The sequence below is a fragment of the Opisthocomus hoazin genome, chromosome 2, assembly GCF_030867145.1.
Source record: "Opisthocomus hoazin isolate bOpiHoa1 chromosome 2, bOpiHoa1.hap1, whole genome shotgun sequence".
In the NCBI taxonomy this organism is placed as follows: Eukaryota; Metazoa; Chordata; class Aves; order Opisthocomiformes; family Opisthocomidae; genus Opisthocomus; species Opisthocomus hoazin.
The window spans coordinates 16,592,846-16,615,420 of record NC_134415.1 but is presented as its reverse complement, the minus strand read 5'-3'; the positions used below and the strand labels follow the sequence as shown (position 1 = coordinate 16,615,420).

Sequence of the window (22,575 nt, the reverse complement as noted above, 5' to 3'; positions counted from 1 at the left end):
ATTCACAGAAGCATAAAACCAAAATGCTAGAGGACCAGAAGCATGCTTACCTCATGAAATAGCAAATTTTTAATCTGAATTCATTGCAGTTCTCCCCATGGGCATCTCTATATGTATGCTAGTTAAAGAAAGTTTTGTGTGTCTTGATTCAATTCTGTTTTTACCCACGGAAGACTCTGACACTAGACCAGCTGAATAAAAAATAGTATCAAACTTTTCTTCTAGAGATAACCACAGTATGCTCTGATATTTAACTCACTTTCACAGCATCTTAGGGGACACAGACCATTTCCTGGCTGCCTTTTTGGTTTTTGCCCTGGCAAAAATGCGTCTATTATACTATTCTGAAGATTCTGCTGAATGGTTTCTTGCTGGCTCTGGCTAGCCAAATATGATAATACTTCTGAGTACTGAATTCTTTAAGAGGTATAAACGACATGTAGGTGCTTAGCTACCACTGAAAGTTCATAGTAGTCAAAGGCCAGCCCACCATGATACATTTGAAGTCATCTTGGCCACGTATTTCCACTTATTCAAAGTTAATGCAAAGTATGCCTCAGTATGCTTGTACATATGGAGGAAGTCTACAAGCAGTAGCATAAAGAAGCTCACAGACTTCCATCTTTTAGGTTGAAAAAAATTCACCTCTAAACCTTGTTTGTCACTAATTAATTGACATATTTTTACATGCAGTCACAGAAACAATCTGTTTTTGACGTTGTAACGTTGATTTTCAAGACTTTGTCAAAGGATATGTGGCCAGAAGCTTGCCAGCCAGCTCTGTGGAAGGCAAATACCACCGGTGCATTAAAAGAAACATTCTTGGCAAATGGCTGGAGCACCGATTTCCTTTGTCATCTGCAAAAGAGAAACAATGTGTTAACCACATTATTCACAAACAGAGAAGAGCTCTTATTCTTTAAGCAGAGTCAGATAGAAAGGATCAAAAGTGGAAATGTTGGCTCATTATCTACCAGATAGGTAGGAAAAAAAAACAAAGCACAAAAATGCTCCTTTAATGAGAACTATTGCTAGATTGTAGTGCTAGGTAATTAAAAAGAAAAAAACCCAAACCAATGTAGATAACAGGTCATAGCTAAAAAAATGGGGCATGGACAGCACTATGCTAAACGTTATACAAAGACACTGCCAGTAATACAAAGAACAAATCCAAAACCAGTCCATCAATAGGGTGGGGAGATGATTTATGTACAACCACTTCCAATATTTGTTTTGTTGCAGCTTTATAGCTTTATGTTAACAATTAGATTGCTAAAAAGGGATCTGCCTCAAAGAATTCAATGTCAAAGCAGCACCTCACATCTGTGCCCAAGGTCCCATCTCCAGCTGCCTTCCAGACCCTTGTGTCTTTGCAGTGTAGCCACTGAAACTACAGAAAGAGTTACTCCCTGGCAGGCTGGCTAACAATCAACATTCTTCAACATCTGCAATCTTCGATTATTCTCTGTGTGTCACTTTTGTAAAAAACAGTAGACAACAAGCATGTACGAAATGGGAACGACACATGGACTACACTTGCCAAGAGACTGTGTATACAAGGAAGAGAGGCATGATTTCCAACAGACAACACGTATATGGGCTCACAGAATCGCAGAATCACAGAATGTTAGGGTTTGGAAGGGACCTCTGTGGGTCAACCAGTCCAACTTCCCTGCCAAAGCAGGGTCACCTACAGCAGGCTGCACAGGACTGCGTCCAGGCGGGTCTTGAATATCTCCAGAGAAGGAGACTCCACAACCTCCCTGGGCAGCCTGTTCCAGTGCTCCGTCACCCTCAGAGGGAAGAAGTTCTTCCTCATGTTCAGATGGAACTTCCTGTGCTTCAGTTTGTGCCCGTTGGCCCTTGTCCTGTCGCTGGGCACTACTGAAAAGAGTTTGGCCCCATCCTCGTGACACCCACCCTTCAGATATTTGTAAGCATTTATAAGGTCCCCTTGCAGCCTTCTCTTCTTCAGACTGAACAAGCCCAGCCCCTCAGCCTCTCCTCGTAGGAGAGATGTTCCAGTCCCCTCACCATCCTTGTAGCCCTCCGCTGGACTCTCTCCAGTAGCTCCTCGTCTTTCTTGAAGTGGGGAGCCCAGAACTGGACACAGTACTCCAGATGAGGCCTCACTAGGGCAGTGTAGAGGGGAAGGAGAACCTCCCTAGACCTACTGGCCACACTCTTCCTAATGCACCCCAGGATCCCATTGGCCTTCTTGGCAGCCAGGGCACACTGCTGGCTCATGGTCAACCTGTCGTCCACTAGGACACCCAGGTCCCTCTCCGCAGAACTGCTCTCCAGCAGGTCCGCCCCAAGCCTGTACCGGTGCATGGGGTTGTTCCTCCCCAGGTGCAGGACCCTGTGTTTGCCTTTGTTGAACCTCATCAGGTTCCTCTCTGCCCTGCTTTCCAGCCTGTCGAGGTCACGCTGAATGGCAGCACAGACTTCTGGTGTATCTACCACACCTCCCAGTTTGGTGTCATCAGCAAACTTGCTGAGGGTACATTCTAACTCTTCATCCAGGTCGTTGATGAAGAAGTCAAACAAGACTGGGCCCAGTACTGACCGCTGGGGGACACCACTAGTTACTAGCCTCCAACTAGACTCAGGGTCGCTGACGACAACCCTCTGAGTTCTGCCATTCATCCAGTTCTCAATCCACTTCACCGACCACTCATCCAGCCCACACTTCCTGAGCTTCCCTAGGAGGATGTTACAGGAGTCTGTGTCAAAAGCCTTGCTGAAGTCTAGGTAGACAACATCCACGGCTCTCCCCTCATCTACCCAGCCAGTCATGCCATCGTAGAAAGCTATCAGATTGGTCAGGCATGATTTCCCCTTGATGAATCCATGCTGACTACTCCTGATAACCTTCTTTTCCTCCACTTGCTTGTTGATGACCTCGAGGATAAGCTGCTCCATCACCTTTCCTGGGATGGAGGTGAGGCTGACCGGCCGGTAGTTTCCTGGGTCCTCCTCCTTGCCCTTTTTGAAGATTGGAGTGACATTGGCCTTTCTCCAGTCCTCGGGCACCTCTGCTGATACTTTCATTAGGTTTTAGAACAACATGTTTGATGGTGGTCTACAGAAATGGATATATGGGGATTCACTACAGTGAGTAGCAAGATCTGCCTGTTCCTCAATTATTTAATCTCTCTCACCTTTAAATACTTGTTTCTCTCCACAAGTGGAAAAAATTAATAACTCATTGCAATCAAAAGCTGTCCTAGATTTCAAGAGAATCTAAATGTAGCTTTGTGAATTAAAGCCCCATTTCAAATCACTTCAGCCCATCCATGAACTCATCTGACTGCAACGTGACATAGGTCATGATTAATGGTGTTACAGATCAAGGTCTATTTCATCACTTCTTTCCCTCAGACCTGGTACATCACATTTTAATAAGAGTAAAAAATTACATGAGCCTTAAGTCACATTCTTGCCAATTATTGCATGATGATTCGGAAAACATTTCAAAAAACTGACTGGTTAGAAAAGCAGCTGTGTAACCACTCAAGACAAAGATCAATGCCAGAAAAAACTCCTTGAATAACTCAACTAAACACTGGTCTTGGAGAAGGCTATCATATTAAAAACCACTATACCCACCATTGTGCATTATCTATATTAAGAAAATTTAATACAGTGTGCATATGATTAAAATTCTGACCCATGTGTTTCTAGGCCAAAATGAAACATGGAAATTTTTACAGAACAGAAATGTTTGCCAAGGGAAAGACTGGCTAAATCGGAGAACAGCAGGAGTTATATTATAAGATGAATTTCAAGAACAGCAAAGTTAAATACTGAAAAAGCATACCAAACATTTCAATACAAGCGTTCAAAAGCTCATCTAATGTTGCAGCCTTCCCAAGTGTATTTGACCCCATTGTCCTTTAATCGGTGTCAAAAAATATGAGACATTTTCACCAAGTAGAAAGATGCTTCTTCAGCTGCACAGCTTTTTCACTTTATTGTTGGTTGCATTCTTAGCTGGACTTCAAGGAAAATCTGAAGAAAGTAAAAGAAATCATAATTACATGACTATATGGGACACTTATCAAGATGCAATGTTTACAGTTCAACTCATCTTTTCCACAAACTGTTTTTTCCCCACATGATATAGAGCAAATGGAAGACTGCCGTAAGCTTTCCCTACATTCCAGCTTGTGTTTGTAAGTGTTGTCCAATTGTTTGTCCACTAATACAAAATAAATCCATAGCTAGGGTCATAAAACAGAAACCAGATGGTAAATGAGGGCATGCATGTAAAATGACGCACATTTTGTTCAGGTCATTTTATTTACACTTAATAAGTCACTTTTTGTTAATAATAACTCTGCTCTTATGTTTTTAAGCACAACCATTTTTTTTCTCTAAGGTTATCAGTTCATGGTAATGTTAATGTTCTTATCTGGCACAGACCACATAAAATGTCATAGCAAACATTAAATTCTGAGGCGATTTTTCAAAGAACCTTAGGATCAGTCCCTACAGCTTTTTAAGATAAATCTTCCCATAATAGCTGAACACTCACAGAAAGTTGACCACATACAGAAACTCCTAAATTGTACCATATATCTACTATGCATTTAGTTATCAACTATTCATTTACCTGAAAGATGCACAAAATATTCTGTTACAAGTTTTCAGAAATAATTTTTCAGGTTGTATTTAAAGAAGAGAAGAAGTCAGTATTTTATTGTCTATCTGTGACTAAGCCCCACTACTGCCTGATCCCCTAGCAAGTATTTGAAATGAGACAAACAATAACAAAGTACATCCAGCAACTTTTCTAGAAAAAAAAGCCAAGAGTAGAGTTAAAACAGTCATTGAAGCAGAACAATGAAAGAATTTGAGAAGTTTCTGTTTAGAAGTTGTTGCATGTACATAACTTTTTAATGTTGGTCCCTAAGGAACATATACCTGCCTTAATTCACCCACAAATATAAAGTTTTTCAAACCTACCATATCACAGACGTTGTACTGAAAATTCAGTCATGATAGAACTGGTGTCCTTCACTCTTCTTACTAACCCACCCTGACCCTCTCCCAAATGCCACTGTTACGAGCACAGAGTGCTCTGAGCTAGGTCCCTGTGAGCTGTGATGGCCCTGCAGCCATCACCATGGGCCAGTCACCCAAGGGACACTGGGCAGTGGCAGCTTTGCTGGCCCTGATGGTGCCCCCTCAGCCAGCCAGCTCACACCCATGGCATGGGCAGGTATGCTCCTTCCTCAGCAAAAGGCAGGGCCGATGTATCCTGACACAATGCCCACTTCCCAGGAAGAGAAGAAAATGCTGCTCATTCAGGCTAGGTCTGAACTACCAAACTGCCCATGCCCAGTCTGGCTCCCAGGTGCTGAGGCCAGCTAGCAGAGGTTGGTCTGTATCCACACCAGTGAAACATCTCAACCTCCCAAATCGAGCTGGCATGTGCAAACTGCCCATTGCTGGCCTATGCTAACTCCCACCTGCTCCTGAGATCCACTTAGAAGACTACTGGCTGGTCAGGGACCCTCCAGCAGCATAATGTACTGCATCCCAGGACCTGGAAAATCGTCCCACACTGGATAATTCTCAATAGACCTGGCTTCAGATTCCTGCAGGGTCCAGGCTGCTGTAAGCATGCAGCAGTGTTTTGCTTGGAAGACCTTCAAAACGTACTGTTCAGCCAAAGATACTATTATTTTTAGATGGCTGCCTACAGCCAGGCTCTTTCTGGTCCCATCCAACAAAGGATTTAGACATGACATACTTTTCCCTGAGGCCGAGAGAAGGACCCTGCAGGTCACAGGGAGCACAGCTCACCAAGCAGGGAGTTTCTACAAGTCAGTGCAGACATGATGCTGCAGCAGCACAGGTCAGTCAACAGGAAACATGAGCAGAGAGGTGCAAGTATCAGTCCTGCCCTGCCAGTGCCTTCTTCCTAGCTGGAAGAAAGCATTTTCCTCTGCTCGAGTTTGGTGCTGCAGAACCCCCTCTTGAAGGAACATGCATAGCTTTTTCCAGGAATCAAGCAGAGCTCCTGTTTTCTATGAATCGGGGGAAAACTACTCCTTTCACACAACGGTAAACAGCCAGAGCACTCACTTAAGAAAAAGGGGAAGGTGGGTTCAGAGCAGTCTTTGGCTTTGAACCTGTGCTTGGCATTGCAGCAGAAGGTGTCTGAACAGTTAGGTCTGGGGCTAGGCTGGGCAGCCTCAACCCTTCCTGCTAGCGCTGTGCCATCGCACAAAACCTGAAGTTGTCTGAAGTGGACCAGAGAGAGAATACAGGGAGATACACGGCGCTCTAACCTGCTGGTCAGGCCACGCATGACCAAGGGTCACCTTAGGTTCAGTCTTTCTTCCCAAAACTGTTTAGGTATTCAAAGAGAAAAAAAAACAAAGCAGAGCATTTGCTTGGTTTAATTGCTTTACGAGTTCGCCAGCAGCTGAGCAGTGCTTTTCAAGATCACAACTTTGTACTTTGGTACCTAACTTTTGCTAGAATCCCACTTTGGTCATGTTTGTCCTTTTTGACCATCCCAAAATCTTTCTCTTAGTGCTTAAATTACTGGCTTGATTTTTCACAGAGCCAACGATGTAGCTCTTCCAACTTCATCTGACTTTGGGTTTTTTTTCAAAAGGAGAAAAATAAAATAAATTTTACATTGACCATTGAAGCATCTTTTTAGTCAGCTCTTTAAAAAATAGAATTGAGAAAAGCTATTGCATTTTATGCATATCCCTTGAAAACTGCTGAGCGTGAATGCAGGAAGGGAAGAGATTTGATCTGCTTTTCCAGTTTTGTTAGTATTACCATCCTTTATAATATATAGCATAGGAGAGTATAACTCCTATCTTTTGCTGGCACAGTATTAAGGCAGCCATATAGTAAGCAACAAATAATGCTCCACATAAAATTGCAGGTTTTTTTAGCTACATGACAACTGCTTAACCAGTAGATACTCAGAACCTGATGTTACAATGCCATCCCCCCAAACAGCCTGTCTGACCACTAAAGGGTTTTATTCTCATAATGCTGCTAAAAGACGAATAAAACATTTCCACTGGAGGAAGAACTGGCTGACTGGGGCTAAGCCACATATCCACAGCTGAGCCAAAACCTGATATCACATCTCTTGACTGCCGACTCTAACAACCACAACCATTACATCATTATTTGTGTGATTAAGCACTGCTGTTCCACTAGAACAATAAACTTGTTGTCTATATCATGACACAATGGTATCCAACCACACAAACATCTCTAGAGATAGATGAGTAAAATACAACTATAAATTTCATCTACATAAATTAATTACATTTTCACAGTCAATGGCTGAACATGAGAAGCATAAAAAATACATGTAATAATACATGTATATCATATATATATGTACATGTATAATAATGTGTATATATAAAAACATATAATACATATATACAATACATGTAAAGAATTAAAAACTTTGAAATAAGTGGTTACTACCAAAAAATTATTGCCAAAGGTGCAGTTGGACTTCCAAATAAAGATAACCTAGAGAATCCCTGCCCCCAGGTGCTTCCTAATGTAACTCTGAGACATCTCATTGCCATCCAGCTGTTTCAGGAGGATTCAGGAAAGCTGGATAAGAAAACCAGAGCTCACTCCATGAGATCACAGAATTAGTGAATGATTGCATTCTACAATGAAACTAAAAAATACATTTTTGCCTTATAATGAATTATATCCTATTGGGTTTACTGCGGTTAACAGAGGTTAATAATGACACAGGAGACACACAATTCTCCACAGCTATCCATTCTCCTTTCTTAATCAGGTCACTTGAAATGACAGACTCCACTACAAGTCTTGCTGTGAACCCACCACATGCTGGAAAAGGACTTCAGGGCAATAGTCAGGAACGGGTGAAGGATCACAGCAAAATGATCAATATAAGCCCTAGGGCTCCCTCAAAACCTACAGCTTTGTCTAAATTTAGGTAATAGATACAACCATAATATTCCTATGATCCAAATCATGATACCAGGCATATCATGCTTTATTTCACGAAATATTTCCATTACAGGATGCACACTTCGTACTTACAGGGAAAGTAGAAATGTCCGCAGTGATGTGCCCAGAGGTCAGAAGCCCCTGATGGACTGAATGACAAGACACAGAGATCTTTCCAAGTCTTGCCATCACCCTGACTGCCACATGCACACAAACAGATACGCTGAGCAGATGGCTTTCCTTAGCACTCTCATGCAGTGTAACCGCATTTTGTGTTCAACATTTTGGAAGTCTTGAGATGGCTCTATTGTGGACTGTCTTGATCGATGTATTTAAAACCAGTGTGTAGGCTGTGAGCTCCCGAGATAGATGTGGTCAGGTGTAATACATTAGTTTTGAAAAGAAACAGGATACTCTGCCAGTAAACTTGGGGTCTTACGCAAAAGCACTAAATGGTGTGAACAGTGTGGGCAGTATGCAACGAAGATTTAATGTTGGCTACCATCATTAGTAAAACCAAAAGACATCCCTTTTACTGCTGGAAGCTACTAAGGGGAGGTCCACACCTACAAGCTACAGCAGTTTAACATTAAAATGTCAAGCCAGCACAAATCCCTGTGTGGGCACTTTCATGTGGATTTCAAGCAAGTTATATTGGTTACAGGTGCAAGCTAAACCAAAAAGTTGGGTTTAAATAGGCTTAAATTTGACATACAGAGTAATATTTATTTAGCTAAATGAAATGTAAACAGCTTTTTAGCCAAGCCAAAGTAAATGTACATGTAGCATTTTCCCCATTAATTAAAAGTGGGCTATTTTCCTTCTACTTAGGGACAATAAATAGAGCCACACACAAACAGTTCAAATTTGACACAGAGGCACCTCTATAGGTCTCAGTTTATCCATAACTTTCCAGAGGCCTGCACACAGGAGACTCATATTCTTTACAAGATTAGGACATTCTTGGGGGTTTAAGTAAGACAGACCTCCCCTTATCTCCCCCTCCTCCAAACCTACACAACACAACACTGAAGGCTTGCATTATATGGCTTCCACCTGGCTGCTGGAGAAAGAGTGCTAAACGTGAGCAGCTGAACAAGGAAACAGATTTAGCAGCACTACGAAGAAAAAGAAGCCGAGAAGAAATCGAGAGCCTCATGAGAAGGCTTAAGGGCAATTTCCCTTGTTACACCTTTTTCCCTTTATCCTGTCTTGCTTGTGTCCAGGGCAAGGTCTTCAGGACAGAGTTCATCTGCTGCCCTGTAGATGTAGTGGAGGTTCTCCCAATGAGGCCCTTTCTTGTGATTAGTCTCCACCCATACTAGTGTAATTACCATAATAAGAATCCCAGCTGGGACACATCACAGCTGCACCTTTGCCTACACAGGTGCAATCGAGACATTTGTTTGGGCTCAAGTCAACACAGGTCCTAGATTCCCTAATGCATGGGTCCCGAAGTTTTTCCTCTCCAAGCAGCTAAATGTTTCTTGTAGGTGCTCAGTACCAGTTTATTTATTACAGTACATGCAAGTCCATTTCTATAAAACTCTGAGCAAGTGACACATATGGTCAGTTTTCTCCAGTGTCTGACACATGCCAAAGCTGTGCTAGGCAGGAAATAGCAGTGATGCTGAGCTCTCAGGCATCCCAATGCTACTGCTTCTGTCCCAGTCCATGACCTCAACCATCACACGCAGCTGGCTGCAGGATGGCACATCTGGCTTACCAACGATGTTTGTCATGTGAAGCAAGGACACAGAACAAGGGAGAGATTGTGGCACTGCTCTGTGAATACAAGATACAAGACTTGTTGGGGGCAGGGGAGGAATGAAAATGAAATGTGAGAGTCTTGGGCTCATCCGATGTGACTCACCCGTGCTCCTTCACCTTTGCTACACACCTTCAGACAGTACTTGCACAGTAAACCACAGTAACTGTCTGCACCCTACTACTTTGATTCATTCTTTTTCTGGATCAAAGGGGAATTTCAAATGACACTAAACAGACTGGGAGACTTCCGTGTCTGAAGAGAGGAGAGGACAGGGGGATGGTTAAGTGTACGCTGCTGGTGGATGGGTAAAGCCAAACCTCATATTAACAAGAGACACTGCACAGGGGATCTACAGACTCCACGGGATGAAGTTTCACATACTACATTTCATTTGCCTACCCCAAACCAATGTAATCTCTGTAAAAATTCATTGCCAATTAACATAAATATTTAATTACTGATTTGGGTACTGGGAAACAAGTAAGACAAAGATTAAAACACCTCTTCTGCAACTTTCCCAGGCTCACCTTCACCCCAGACACCTCTTCTTCCCCCTTGTTACTGCTGCAGTTTGCACCCAGTTCCTTTGGTGAGGCAATGAGCAGTGCAGGAGGTCAGCGTCAGTACACAGCAGTTTCTCTCTCCTGCTCCTTCCTTCTCAGTCCTGTCCTATGCTCCAGCATGGGTCGTCTATGGGCCACAGTCCCTTCAGCAGTGTACCTGCTCTGGCATGGGCCTATCCACAGCCATAGTCCCTTGAGGGAAGTACCTGCTCTGCCACAGAGCACCTCCTCGTCCTCTGACCTTGTTATTCCCTCTGTTCTTCCCTCCTCCTCTCCATTCCCTTGTTGTCTCCATGTTCCCTCCTCTTGGCATTTTCTGCCTTTCTCTAAATATGCTCTCACAGAGATACCACCAACTCGGCTGATGGGCTCAGCTGTGGCCTGTGATGGGCCCCTTCCAAAGACAGCTGGAAGTGGCTGTGTCTGGCACAGGACAGCCCCTGGCCTCCTCCTGCAGAGGCCATGCCTGCAGCCCCCCTGCTGCCAAAACCTTGCCTTTTACATCCAATATAGCCTCTAAGGGATGAGCATTTGTTGCCCTAGCACAAAAGTATGCAAGCTACAAATTGTCAAAATGTATTTCATTATGCTTAATATTGAGAGAAGTGTCCACTGGGCTAAGTATTCACTTTTAGGTCATCACAGGTCACCCAATTAAAATGATTTGTAGACATCTACATTTCTGCAGGAACAGAGGTTAAATGAATAGGACCACAGGTAAGAAACCAGGTAGATGCACAGATCCACTCCTATGCACTACAAACTATTAGCTCAGAGACACATAATGCCTTGTAGAAAGTCATAAACTAGCATGCTGGGTACAATACATGCTGACCTAAGATAAAAGAGAAGCTTACAGAAATCATGAGGAATGCTAATGGACAGTCACACGACCAAATACTTTCAGTAGTCAGAAAGTCACTTGATTAAGGCTCGAGTTGCTTAGGCAGCATTTTGTTTAGCATTCTTCTCTCTTTTTGTGAAATATAACCAAGATGATTTCTAAGACAACAGAAGAAAACTCAGGTTTCCTCACTTGTAAACCCCCCCAAAACAATGGATAACTCGATAACTGGATTTGTAAAAGCAACAAAGGTTTCATTCTCAATTGCAATTTTAGCATTTTGGGGAACTGGTTATCTACCATACTTCAGCTTTGTCCCATCCACTTCTGTATTTGTTTCCTCAGTTTACCATGTTGACATTTGCCTTTGTAACTGTAACTCCAGCTAATAATGGCAGTAAAATCTGAACATACATCCATGAGTTATTCCATGTACTATGATGATGACATCTTAATTCCATTTTCCATGGGTCAAGGTAGTACAATTGCCCAGAATGCACCAGGTTAAAAGGAAGAGCTAAAGACAACTTTAGTTTGTCTTCAGAAAGAGGAAAACTTTCAGCCACGTTCCTCAGTAGATTGTCACAAAAACTGTTTCACTATTCCCAGTAAAGCAAAAATAAAATTACAAATATGAGACATTTGATTAATGTATATGACACCAGGGCACACCGCTCTTCTGAGAATCTTTGCGTTTCAGACATGTTCGAGATCTCCACCACCAAAGCACAACCAGTCGGGAGAGGACAGCTAACAGCAATAAGAGTTCACAATCTCCAACCCAATGTGTTTTCAGAAACCAAATCAAATCACTGTCAATACCTCTTACAAGTTCTAATGCTGCCTGTAAGCCTTCAGAGAAAGTCTTGGCAATCACCTATGCTATTCACAGACTTGTGTACAGCTCTTTAGAGTTTTTCCTGAGTAAGTCTGCTTTGTTAACCTAGTCACATAGATCAAGTCAGGGGAAAAATACACCTTAACAGCATATATTCTTGATAGTAATTTTAAAACATGTATGGGGAAATAATCAGCTCTTCGGTTCTGAAAGACAAAGACCCAATACATTTATTATCATATATCAATTACAAAATATTTTAATATGTTATTATTATTTACCTTTGCCAGCTATATTCTCTTAAAGCCCAGCTAGAAAAATCACTTATTTATCAATTAGATTACTAAGAAATCCTAGGCCCTGTTTACCCAGACCTTCTGATACGTTCAGCTTGAAGATTTACATTTTCCCCCACAAATGATATTTTGTCTTATTTTTAACTAAGCCAAAATTCTTCTATAGTAGCATAGTCCCTGGGTAGTGTCTTTTTTGAAGCTGTTAGATCTTCCAAGACTTATGACAGTTTTAAGAGTCAACACTACTTTCAGTTTCACTCCACTTTTCAAACAATTTTAAGGCAAAGAGGAACCATAAGAGCCCCTAACTTGTATTAAAATTCATTACGTTTGGTATCAAAGTTCTCCTCTGTCTAACCCATGCCTTCCAAATTGATTTTCCCTTGGAAGGAGCTTTTTCACTCCATATAATTCTGTAATTTCCAGTTATTTCCCACTGTAGACTAACTGCTCATGGCACAATACTTTCTAGGCTCATGCTGGCAGACAGCCACATTGCAAGCATCTGTGCGACACATTATAATGATGCCACAGGAATTACAGACATGTATGGAGCTTCTCAAGCATGTCAAGCTTGTGCTGGTCACGCAAACAGTAGAGATTATAGCTAAGTGTCCCAAAAAGCAAAATGTTAAAACACATCCCCTCTTCCCTTTTCCATCTCTGCAGCTACGCTGTATCAAGAGAAGGTAAAATGATTATCTGCAGTCACAGACACCAGTGAAAGGAGACCTCAACACCTCCCACCTACCTGCTATCACTGCCAGCGTCAACGACCATATCTGATTTCTCACTCTTTCTGGTTTCCGGCGTTCCCCAAGCTGAAGAACAACTGCAGTCACTTTACATTTAATAAAAGCAAGGGTATCATGTTGTGAAGAGAGGAGGTTAAGTGCATGTTTATTTTTTCTTCTTCAGCCCTGTTATCCCATACATTGCCTCACATCTTTCCCCATGAATTCACAACATATACCTATCCTGCTGTGAGGAGTGGCCTCCCCGTGTAGTGAGGGAAGTTTTGCTGCTGACCTTTCCTCCTGTGACTACAATCAAAACGTGGGTCAGCTTCAGAAATATCTCGAACACGCATTTACAGCCTGGGAAGTACTTAGCAGTGCTGTAAACTGAACGCAGCAACTGGCAAAACAATAAAGGCAGGAAGAGGCTTTCAGAGACTTAAGTAACGCGAAGCTGAATGTCTGCGATGGAGCAAGACAGAGTTAAAAGGACAGAGGGGCAGGGCAGGACAGGACTCTGGCCCCTTTTGCTCATTTGGCTGTTACGGTGCATTTCTAATGGAATTATCCTTTGTTTTCCCTTTGATGAATGTACAAAATAGTTCACATGTAACTGCTATTTCCCCACAGATGTGCTAATAGGTCCCAGACAAGGAGAGAGACTAGACAAGTTGCTAATGGTCAGCAATCCTTCTCACTCCCTGCTGGCAGCTTCCCACTCATGTGCAAGTGGTTGCTTTTTAAAAAGAGAATGCAAATAAAAATGGTGTGCTAGAAAATACTGACCGACACACATGCCAGTAGACCAACCTGCTGTGTGGTCCTAGGAACTCATGCAAATTGCTGTCTACTGCACGCTCACATGAATCAGGGATGCCTGCCTTGTGCAACGCTACAGTTTTGCATCTACAGAAGTCACCGATGACTCCCAACTTACAGGCAGGCAGGCGTGCAAAACAGCCGAGTGAACAAACAGCCTGGAGGTCAGGAGAGATCCAGCATCTTTCTTTGCAAAATTCTGTCAGCAGATGCTGGACATCAAAATACACAAGCAGTTCCTCACATCTAGATATTTTCTATAAGTTATTCCTTGGGAAGATGGGTGAAACGATGCCAGGCTTCTGATTTCTTAATGATGCAAAGAGAGTATTTTAAACACAGGCATACAGTGGTTCTTCAGCCAATTCAGAGGTTTTTAAAATAGTAAGCCTCCAACAGAGAAGAGCAGAGAGAAGAGATTATTTGCTCTTTCTAGCATGTCTGACCAGATTTTGTACTTATTTTCAGAGGTAAAAAGCAACCATCACTCAGCTGATTGAGCCTTCTTTCCTTAATAAGCAGTCTACTAAGAAACACACATTGGTTAGTACAGTCCTATGAAGACACAGAGCAAAATTCTAAAACTGTTTACAACACAACAAGAAGTTTACAGAGTACAGGATACAAGAACAGCGTCACCACAGTTGATTCCTATATCCAAGCTTTTTGAACAAAGTGGGTTTTATTAATAACCACATACCTTCCTAACAATAAGACAGTTTGCAGCCAACAAATTAAATGCCTTCTTTAAAAAAATAGTAATGGCAACACAGAAATTTCTCATCAAAAGACTTGAAACACAAACAGAAGCTCATCTGAAGAAGGTGCTATATATAAAAACACACAGAACAGCAAGACAATTAGAAAAAGGGGAAGGAGCAGTGTAAAAAAAAATTATCTCAAAGAAAAAGAGGAAAAGCATCTTACAGATCCTGCCTTAACAAGTAATACATTAAACAAGTAACTTTGATCTTTAGTTTGCTCATATTATTTTGGTAGTTAAATATTATTGTGTGAAACACATTATTGCAGCTACACAAATATCCTACTTGCACAGCCACAGAACAGGACAACAGGACTTGACAGAAATAAACCTTACCCAAACCCATTGGTTAAGTTTGCAGTGCTCATGTCTTAAGTTACAACACTGTATTTCTCTAAACCTCATGCATTTGTAGCGCAACCTGTATTTTCTGCCTAAAAGAGTAACATCTGTAGAAAATCGCCAGACGCATACTTTGTAGAGATGCTGTGTCAAAGATTCACCATTATTTGAAAAGCAACAAGAGCAGCTGCTGTAGCTGTAACAGTTGAGAATCACATATTCCACCAAGTATCTTTTTGTCTGTGTGAATAAAACTCCTTCAGTTAATTGGTAGTACAACGCCTTTGCAGTGGCTGCTTCAGGCCGTCCCAAATACCTGTCACCCTCATGAGTAACTTGGAAGATGTTTATTAAATTCATCCAAGCCTGTATTTATAGAGGAAACTCTCAAATATTTCCTCCTTAGCATATATTTATCAAATTTAAGTAGCTTATCAGAATTTCTTGAAGGGTCTGCTTAACTCAATAATGATTAAAAAAAAAATCCTGTGGCTATGTGGTAAAGCTAATATGAAGTGAAGAAAGTGGTCAAGTAAGGAGATGAAATTAAAGGGTGGGAGGTGTTAGGAAGATCTTGATTTAGAAGCTGAGATAGAAGCTTAGGGACTTGCTTTTCCTCCCCCAGCATTCAGCACTGAAAGACTGACCGCTATTGCAGTCAGGTTTTCAAAACATCTCACTCCTTTTCAAGCTTATTTACAGGAATGAATTACATTTCTATGAGCACTAGTATAGCAGATAACTGTGCCCAAGTCAGAATTTACTCTAATTTCTGAATCAATACAGTTAAATCAGTGCAAGAATTCCAAAAGAGGCAGATTTTGAAACACAGACATGAAGCAAATTGCAAACGACCCAACAACAAGCAGCTCCCTGCTTAGGTCAGTCCTGAATCCTTTTGGGATCTGTACACCAGAAACTATTCTGCCTTCCTGGTGGTTAGCAACCTCCAGTCACGCCTAGCACGTCCTTCCCATATTAGACAGGTGCAGCTGTGATGCCCAAGCTCTTTATGCAAGACCTCTGAACACTGCTTAAAGCTGTAAGAGCTATAGGATCAATTCTTCCCATTAGTGGAAGAATTGTAAATCTCCCACTGTCTTGAATCAGACTAGAGAGTATATTTACCAGCCCCAGAACATCAACAAATTTCCATATTAAATAATATAATGAAGTTTCTTTGGGCTGCAGGAAGAAGGCAGGCAAGAGCATGATTGTATAATTTAAGGGGAAGAGCGCTCACTCAAGAAGAGGAGAAGAAAAAAAAAGTGAATTCTAGTTCCTGCCCCAATGCCTACTTAAGATAAAAATACACAGATAGTCATTAGGGCAGGGCCTGGAAACCAAGCATTTTAGGAAGGGTGGCAGCTGTTCCAGGAAGTATGTGTTCATGAATTTGGTACAGCAAAGCATGAGTAAGCAAGCTAAAGTAGGCAAGACATCTTTAGCAGAGGAGATTAATATTAGTCTTTTGAGGAAGCTATTCCATGAACAGTGTGATAAGGCTGGAATGTCATGGCTATTCTGATTTGGATGACAAAAATCACTATATATCTAGACAGTAAATTGATTCAAGCCCTGGCCCAGCGAAGATTTTCTGATGTAATTTGCCCCATTAATAATCAATTCCAAATTTGCACAAACTGTTTTTTTTTACTTCCCACTAGCAATACCAGAAATTTCCAAACAAGCTCTGGGCTCAAACACTGGGTCACTGCAAAAAAAACAGAACTCACCAATGCATGCCATATGAACCAGCACAAAGATTAGGGATTGGATGGGCCTAAGTGAATTACGGGTTATGAATGGAAGCCTATCGGTAATAATGCCATTTCAGATTAAGGAAGTTCAATTTGGTGAGACCAGATTTTAATCTGGAGAAATGTTATGTCTTTTTAAAGAATACGAAAAAGACTGTAACACCATGAAAAAGAATATATGCAACCTTCGGTCATGTGTCAAAGGCAGCCTCATAAACATGTTTAGGAAGCATGCAAATATACCCAATATAAGCCACGTTCAAACTGTTTGACCAGATCATGTATGACTTACTTAAATACAAGCCTCTGAGACTGATTTCTACACTGAAAACCATCAACCTGCTTCAGGCATGGGGAGCAAAATCTACTTCAAAAAGAGCGGAAAATCCTTGCTCATCTGGGAGATCCTGTTCCTGCACAAGTTTCCTGCACTCCAGATTCTCTCGCACCAGTGCACCACTGCTCTGAGTGGAATGTCTGTTTCCATAGTACGGGTTGAAGTGAGAGGCAGTTTTAACAGTAGCGGAAGGAGTTGTATATGGAAATGTACTGATATACACAACATGTAATATCCATGTATATTAGCTACCAGTATATTAAGCTTGGTATTACTTTTGTGGTAGTCCAAAGCAGACATACTGCTGAATCACTAATATTAAATTTGTGTTAATTTAAGATGATACGGTTATTTTCTGCTTGCAGAAGCTAAATATATAAAGCATCTGAACAAGAATAGCTCAGGTTTCACTAATTTTGCAGAGATTATTATGCCTGGCAGGTTCTTGAGCTGCTGAAGCCTTCTCCCGTTGCCTGAGAAACTCCAGATCATTAGTAAAGAGCATACACATAAATCACAGGTGGGAGAGTACAGTGTAGAGAGAGCCAGACCATTTCACCCATTTGAATGTGGTCAGAGGACACTGCAGCAAGGGGAGCAGTTATTCAGAGAAGTGAGACAGCAGATGGCCACCAAAACAACCAGAGTAATTCTCAGGGGTAATTGTATTTTCTGCTGAGCTGTAAACATCAGTCGTGTGGGTATTTCCACACACCCACACTTTGATCCCGAGCCCATACACATTTAGAGGTAAGCTGAACTTTCTGATGGGACCCCTCATGAGTTCAGCTCAGCAAATACCTATGCATTTGCAGGATTAGTCTTTCTATTGGAACCGGACTTGCCAAGTCTGTTTTGTTGTTATTGCAAGTGCTTGTAGCTGATATTCTTTTAACTTCATTTCAAGAGAAAAATTATCCCCAGTCCCAATGTCTATCAAATTTAGCAGTGAAAAGTGATTATACCACAAGTATGTTAATGGAAAACTTTCTGTGCAAGTTGTTTAGAGTACCTATAAAAATGTTCTGTAACCAGGCCTGGACAGCTTAGGGAAAAAAAGAAAACCACACAAGTACCCCTTCAGTATTTTTAAAAGTAGTTTCCTGTCTTTCTTCAGGAACATCCTGGGAGTGTCTTCTGTATATAATGGCATTTTCAACTAGAGAGAGGGGCTGGCAAAACTGTGTTTACTCTTCAGCTAGATGTTTTGCTATAGAGCAGAAATATGCCCATTCAGAGAACTGTAAGGCTGCCCTGATCATTTGCTCACAGTAAAGGAAAAGGATTTAACAGGAACTTTACAAGGCTCTCAGCAATATGAGTACACACTGAACTTCTGCAGAGGGACAGCAATGGCTACGCTGTTACCAAATCTTCTCTACTATGTAATATAGAAAATTCCAGGGTGAACGATTTCTGTTAGGTATGGGACTTTCTGGAGATGCGTCAATGGGAAATGCAAGGGCTGAGCACTTCCCCAAACAAAGCACGCTGAAATTTAATTCATGTACTTCGTGCCTATGCAGAACTGCCTTGACTTACATGAACATATGTGGGGGGTGGGGTGGTTGTATATTAAAAAAGCTGAGCACACATTTTGTGAGATCAGGATGTTATAAAATAATACAGAAGAGTGGTGGTACAGAGGCTGTGTCTTCTGCTCAAGCACAAAATCAGTGTGTGCCCCAATGCTGTCCCATGACTGGTGTTGTAGTAACAAAAAGTAAAGCCATAAAGTGAGGACAGCCTGAGGACCACCATACTCTTGTTTCTCAAAGTACACTGTGTTTAACAGTAAGTATCCTAGCCAAATGGGTTGGTGATAAGGATTGAAACAACTGCAGCCTTGAGAATCTTCTAATGTTGATCAAGTTTTCTTTATTTTGTAGCCAGAGTATGTAAAAATCTAGACGTAGTCTTGAATTTCATTCAAAATAAGATACAGTAACGACAGTTGGAAGCTGTAAGTATAGTAGGATTATTTACCTTAAATTTTGTAGATCCATACGTTGAGTTATTCTCCTTTATTGTAAATGACCTGATAAATCAATACCATAGAGGCACAAAACTGAGCTCTCCTCACCTGTTCTTTGAGACAATTCAGCGACCACTGTGACGGCGTGTTTTCAGACATATATTACCTGAAGGCGAGCTCAGCAGTGCACTTACCTAAGTTTTACTATGCAATCATCAATAGTTCCTTTTTTATACTAGACTTCATTCCCAGGGATCCCTGAGAATAAAATCAGTTACACAAGAGGCACATACAGCTGATGCAGAACCATATGGCTTTACATCAGTCTTCTGCAACAACCCTGGTACAGAGGTTGGGCCAGAGATAGGAAGAAGAAGGTTCAGAAGGAACGGTCTAACCTCCTATCTATTTCCTGGTCGATTTGGGGTTTAACTTAGGTTCAAAGCGTGATTCTTCAACAGACCTTCTCATCTGACCGGGCAGCTTGCTCAACAGAGAACGTTCTTCACAAAACTAAAATACATCTGGAAACAAGCACACCATGGCACAGTCTTACCCAAAATGAAGAATTCCTATAATTTTGAAAAAAAGGGTTATTCTGGGATCAGAATAATAAAGCAGGAGCGGACCAGTTCTTCTCCCTGCCCCACAAGGGATGGAGACTCAGACAGGCTGGAAGGCCCTCACTGCAGCCCAGGTTTCCGGGGGATGAGGGGCTCCAGATCGCAACACCAGGCACCTCGGAGACCCATGGGCCTGCTGCATTCATGGCATCGGGTGCCATCTGCGTGGGAGGGCTGCAGTGTAGCCACAGCCTTACAGCACTTCAGCTCTTGGTTCAAAGGCAGTCTACCCTCAGAGACGCGAACAGGCAGGAAGCCAGGCAGACTTCTGGTTTTGTGAACAATTGAAACTGATTGACATTTTCCTATAAAATTTCCAGTTAACCGGCAAAGTGATAAACCATGGTTTAAAAAAGAAACAAAAGTCTTCAGGAAGAAATAAATAAAGTTTCTCTTTCTTACGTGAGAAGCCTTTGAATAAGGATTGTTCTCCCCATCTTTAAAGGAGCAACCACATGATTCACTAAACCTGCCAGTGTTTACCCCTGGTCCTGTTCTGAAATTCAGTGTTTTTGACTTGATATACATCCTCCTCAACATGACCCCACTGCTCTCTGCCTCTGCCCCTCTTTAACCTTCCCCAAAGCACTTGGCATCCCGCAGTCTCATCACATATGAAGCTCCATCACCCGTTTGTTTTTTCCCATTCCTCCTAAGTCTTCAAAAAAACCTAATTCATCCCTATGTAAATAATTGATCAAAAGTTCCTTTATATATATCCTATACTCCAGTTCTTGTGTTTTAAAGCAAAACTTCAGACTGTAACAGTCAAAAATTATCAGATGGCCAAATCAATTATCAGATGGGCAAATCAATCATTCACGAAGCAAAAACATAAAAAATGCAAGTATCCAAAAATAAATTGAATTAAAAACTTGGAGAAATTTAGGAGACACACTCCCTGTCTTTAGGGAGGATTTTTTCGATCTTCACAATCTAATTATGCATTATTATCCAGAATGACTCAATTATATCTTAATCAGTGCATCTTCACTGTCTTCCTGCATTTCTCTGCTTCTACTTTTTTCTTTCCAAAAAATCTCTTCATTCACCCCCAGAAAGTAACCAGTCACAAGCAACTTTCTTCAGACCAATCACACTGTTTTGAGGAGGTACCTCTGTCAGTTCCTTACATGAGTACATGCCAAATACCGAAATTGCTCTATCCTCAACTTGCATCATTACCTATTGACTAGCTCTACGGAGAAAGAAAAATATGCTTATCATAAACAACCTCTTCACACCATCATCTGAGTAAATAAGCACCATTTCCTCTCCCCAGCTAGCATTAGGACAAAATACCTGTCTTGATCCCACAAGAGCAAAACCAATGCTATTGTTAATCACAGGTCAGGAAAATACAGGCATTCTGAGCATGAATGACTGCTTATCAATGAGGCAACAAAAATATGCCTCACCCCTACGTGTTTTTACGAAAGGTCTAGGATGAAAATAGGAAAGCAGTGGCAGTTTAGAAAAAAAAATAAAAACAGGGAAAATCACTTACTGTACTTGGTTCTGCAGAGGTATTCAACACAAATATCACCCTTCCTTGTCCAGCTGCCAAGTGCTAAAGCATGAAATGAGCAGCTGTTTCCTTCAAGCTGGGGCTGTGTGTCTTAACTAGTCACATGCCCCTCCTGATAAATCTCACTGCTGTGCCAGGAGGTCAGAATCTGAAGATCATTATTCCCCTTATTAGAAAATCCTTTTCATAACAGCAGCCTCTGCTAAAGCATTTGACTGGATTGTGGCACTATGTGCTCCATAACTTCTTTTTTTTTTTTCTTTAATGACTGACACCGAACAGTAGATAAGCCTTAATCGACAGTAGGGGCAGCACAAATGGAAAGTTAAACACATCCCTGTTGATTGCTTCAGGTTTGTTTCTGCCTTCACGATTTGCTTTGTTTAAATTTAGGAATTTAAACCAACGGGACAATTTAAAACACTGTGGCATTCATAGCATCTTTAAGACCAGACCACTCCACAGATCATGCAAAATGTGCAAACAATCCCAGTTTTGGGAATTAGGTGTACTTAAGGGGCAACATCACTACCTTTCATGTTTGGATAGCAAAGCGGTGAGTGCCTTATTAACACTGGAGATGACTGTAATTTTGATGTCTAGCCTTTTTACAGTGTGGATTATGGGGCTGTATCGTGCCAGACATCGCCTAGTCAGACTGTGATAGCCCTTGCGAGGTGGGGACTATCAGTTCAAACAGAGGGAGCAAAATGGGAAACAAAAGCATCCTTACACCCATGTTCCCAGATGTAGGACAATTGAAGGAGAAACACTTAAGTTAAGAAACAAGCCGATTCTGATGGAATTTTCCAGGGTGATATGTAGCCATGTGTTACTGAAATTCAGCTGAGACTGCGCCTAGATCCCTGTGGCTTAGTCACATATTTAAAGATATTTAGGTATTTAAAGACAAACACATACTGTCAATGGGATTTTGAGGGTGAGATGCAAAACATCATTTTTTTGAAATGCTTATTTCCCATCCCCCATACAGGATAAACTGAGCTGAAACTCCGGCGGTACTTGAAATTGAAAAGACTGCCAGCATGCAGGCAATGCCATGCCTCAGTAGAGGACGCAGTAAGGGTATTTTCTTGTTTGGTAAGCAATTCAGATCTTGCAAGATCACCGTCTCACTGGATTATAAAGGGCATTACAGGGCATTTTTTTTCTGAAATACAACCTGCACTAGTAGTCTGTGCCACAACTGAGATTTGAACAAATTCCAGGAATTGCTCAGAGCCAGATAGCTGCCCGTTGTTAAAAAATGTAGTGTTAAAAATTCACAGTAGCACATCCAGCTGGCACACCTGTCAGAAACCGAGGCAAGCCCGCCAACCACCGCCGATCAGGCGGGCCGGAAGCTGGCGGTGCTCCGAGGGCCGCGGCCGGA

General features: G+C 41.7%; 1 protein-coding gene across 3 annotated transcripts in view; it reads right to left on the bottom strand.

The window, feature by feature from the left end:
* The window catches only part of RASGRP3 (RAS guanyl releasing protein 3), a 65,237-nt gene that overhangs the window by 28,960 nt on the left and 13,702 nt on the right, over window positions 1-22,575 (bottom strand). For 2 of the 3 annotated variants that reach the window (XM_075412737.1, XM_075412739.1), the window contains exons 1-4: window positions 21,162-21,228; window positions 3,824-4,014; window positions 758-858; window positions 51-115 (exon numbers count right to left, since the gene is read on the bottom strand). In XM_075412737.1, the coding sequence (XP_075268852.1) occupies window positions 51-115; window positions 758-858; window positions 3,824-3,893 (236 nt within the window). In that variant the 5' untranslated portion in view covers window positions 3,894-4,014; window positions 21,162-21,228. Of the gene's footprint in view, window positions 1-50; window positions 116-757; window positions 859-3,823; window positions 4,015-21,161; window positions 21,229-22,575 lie in introns of those variants that run through there. The other variant, XM_075412738.1, reaches the window with a different exon arrangement.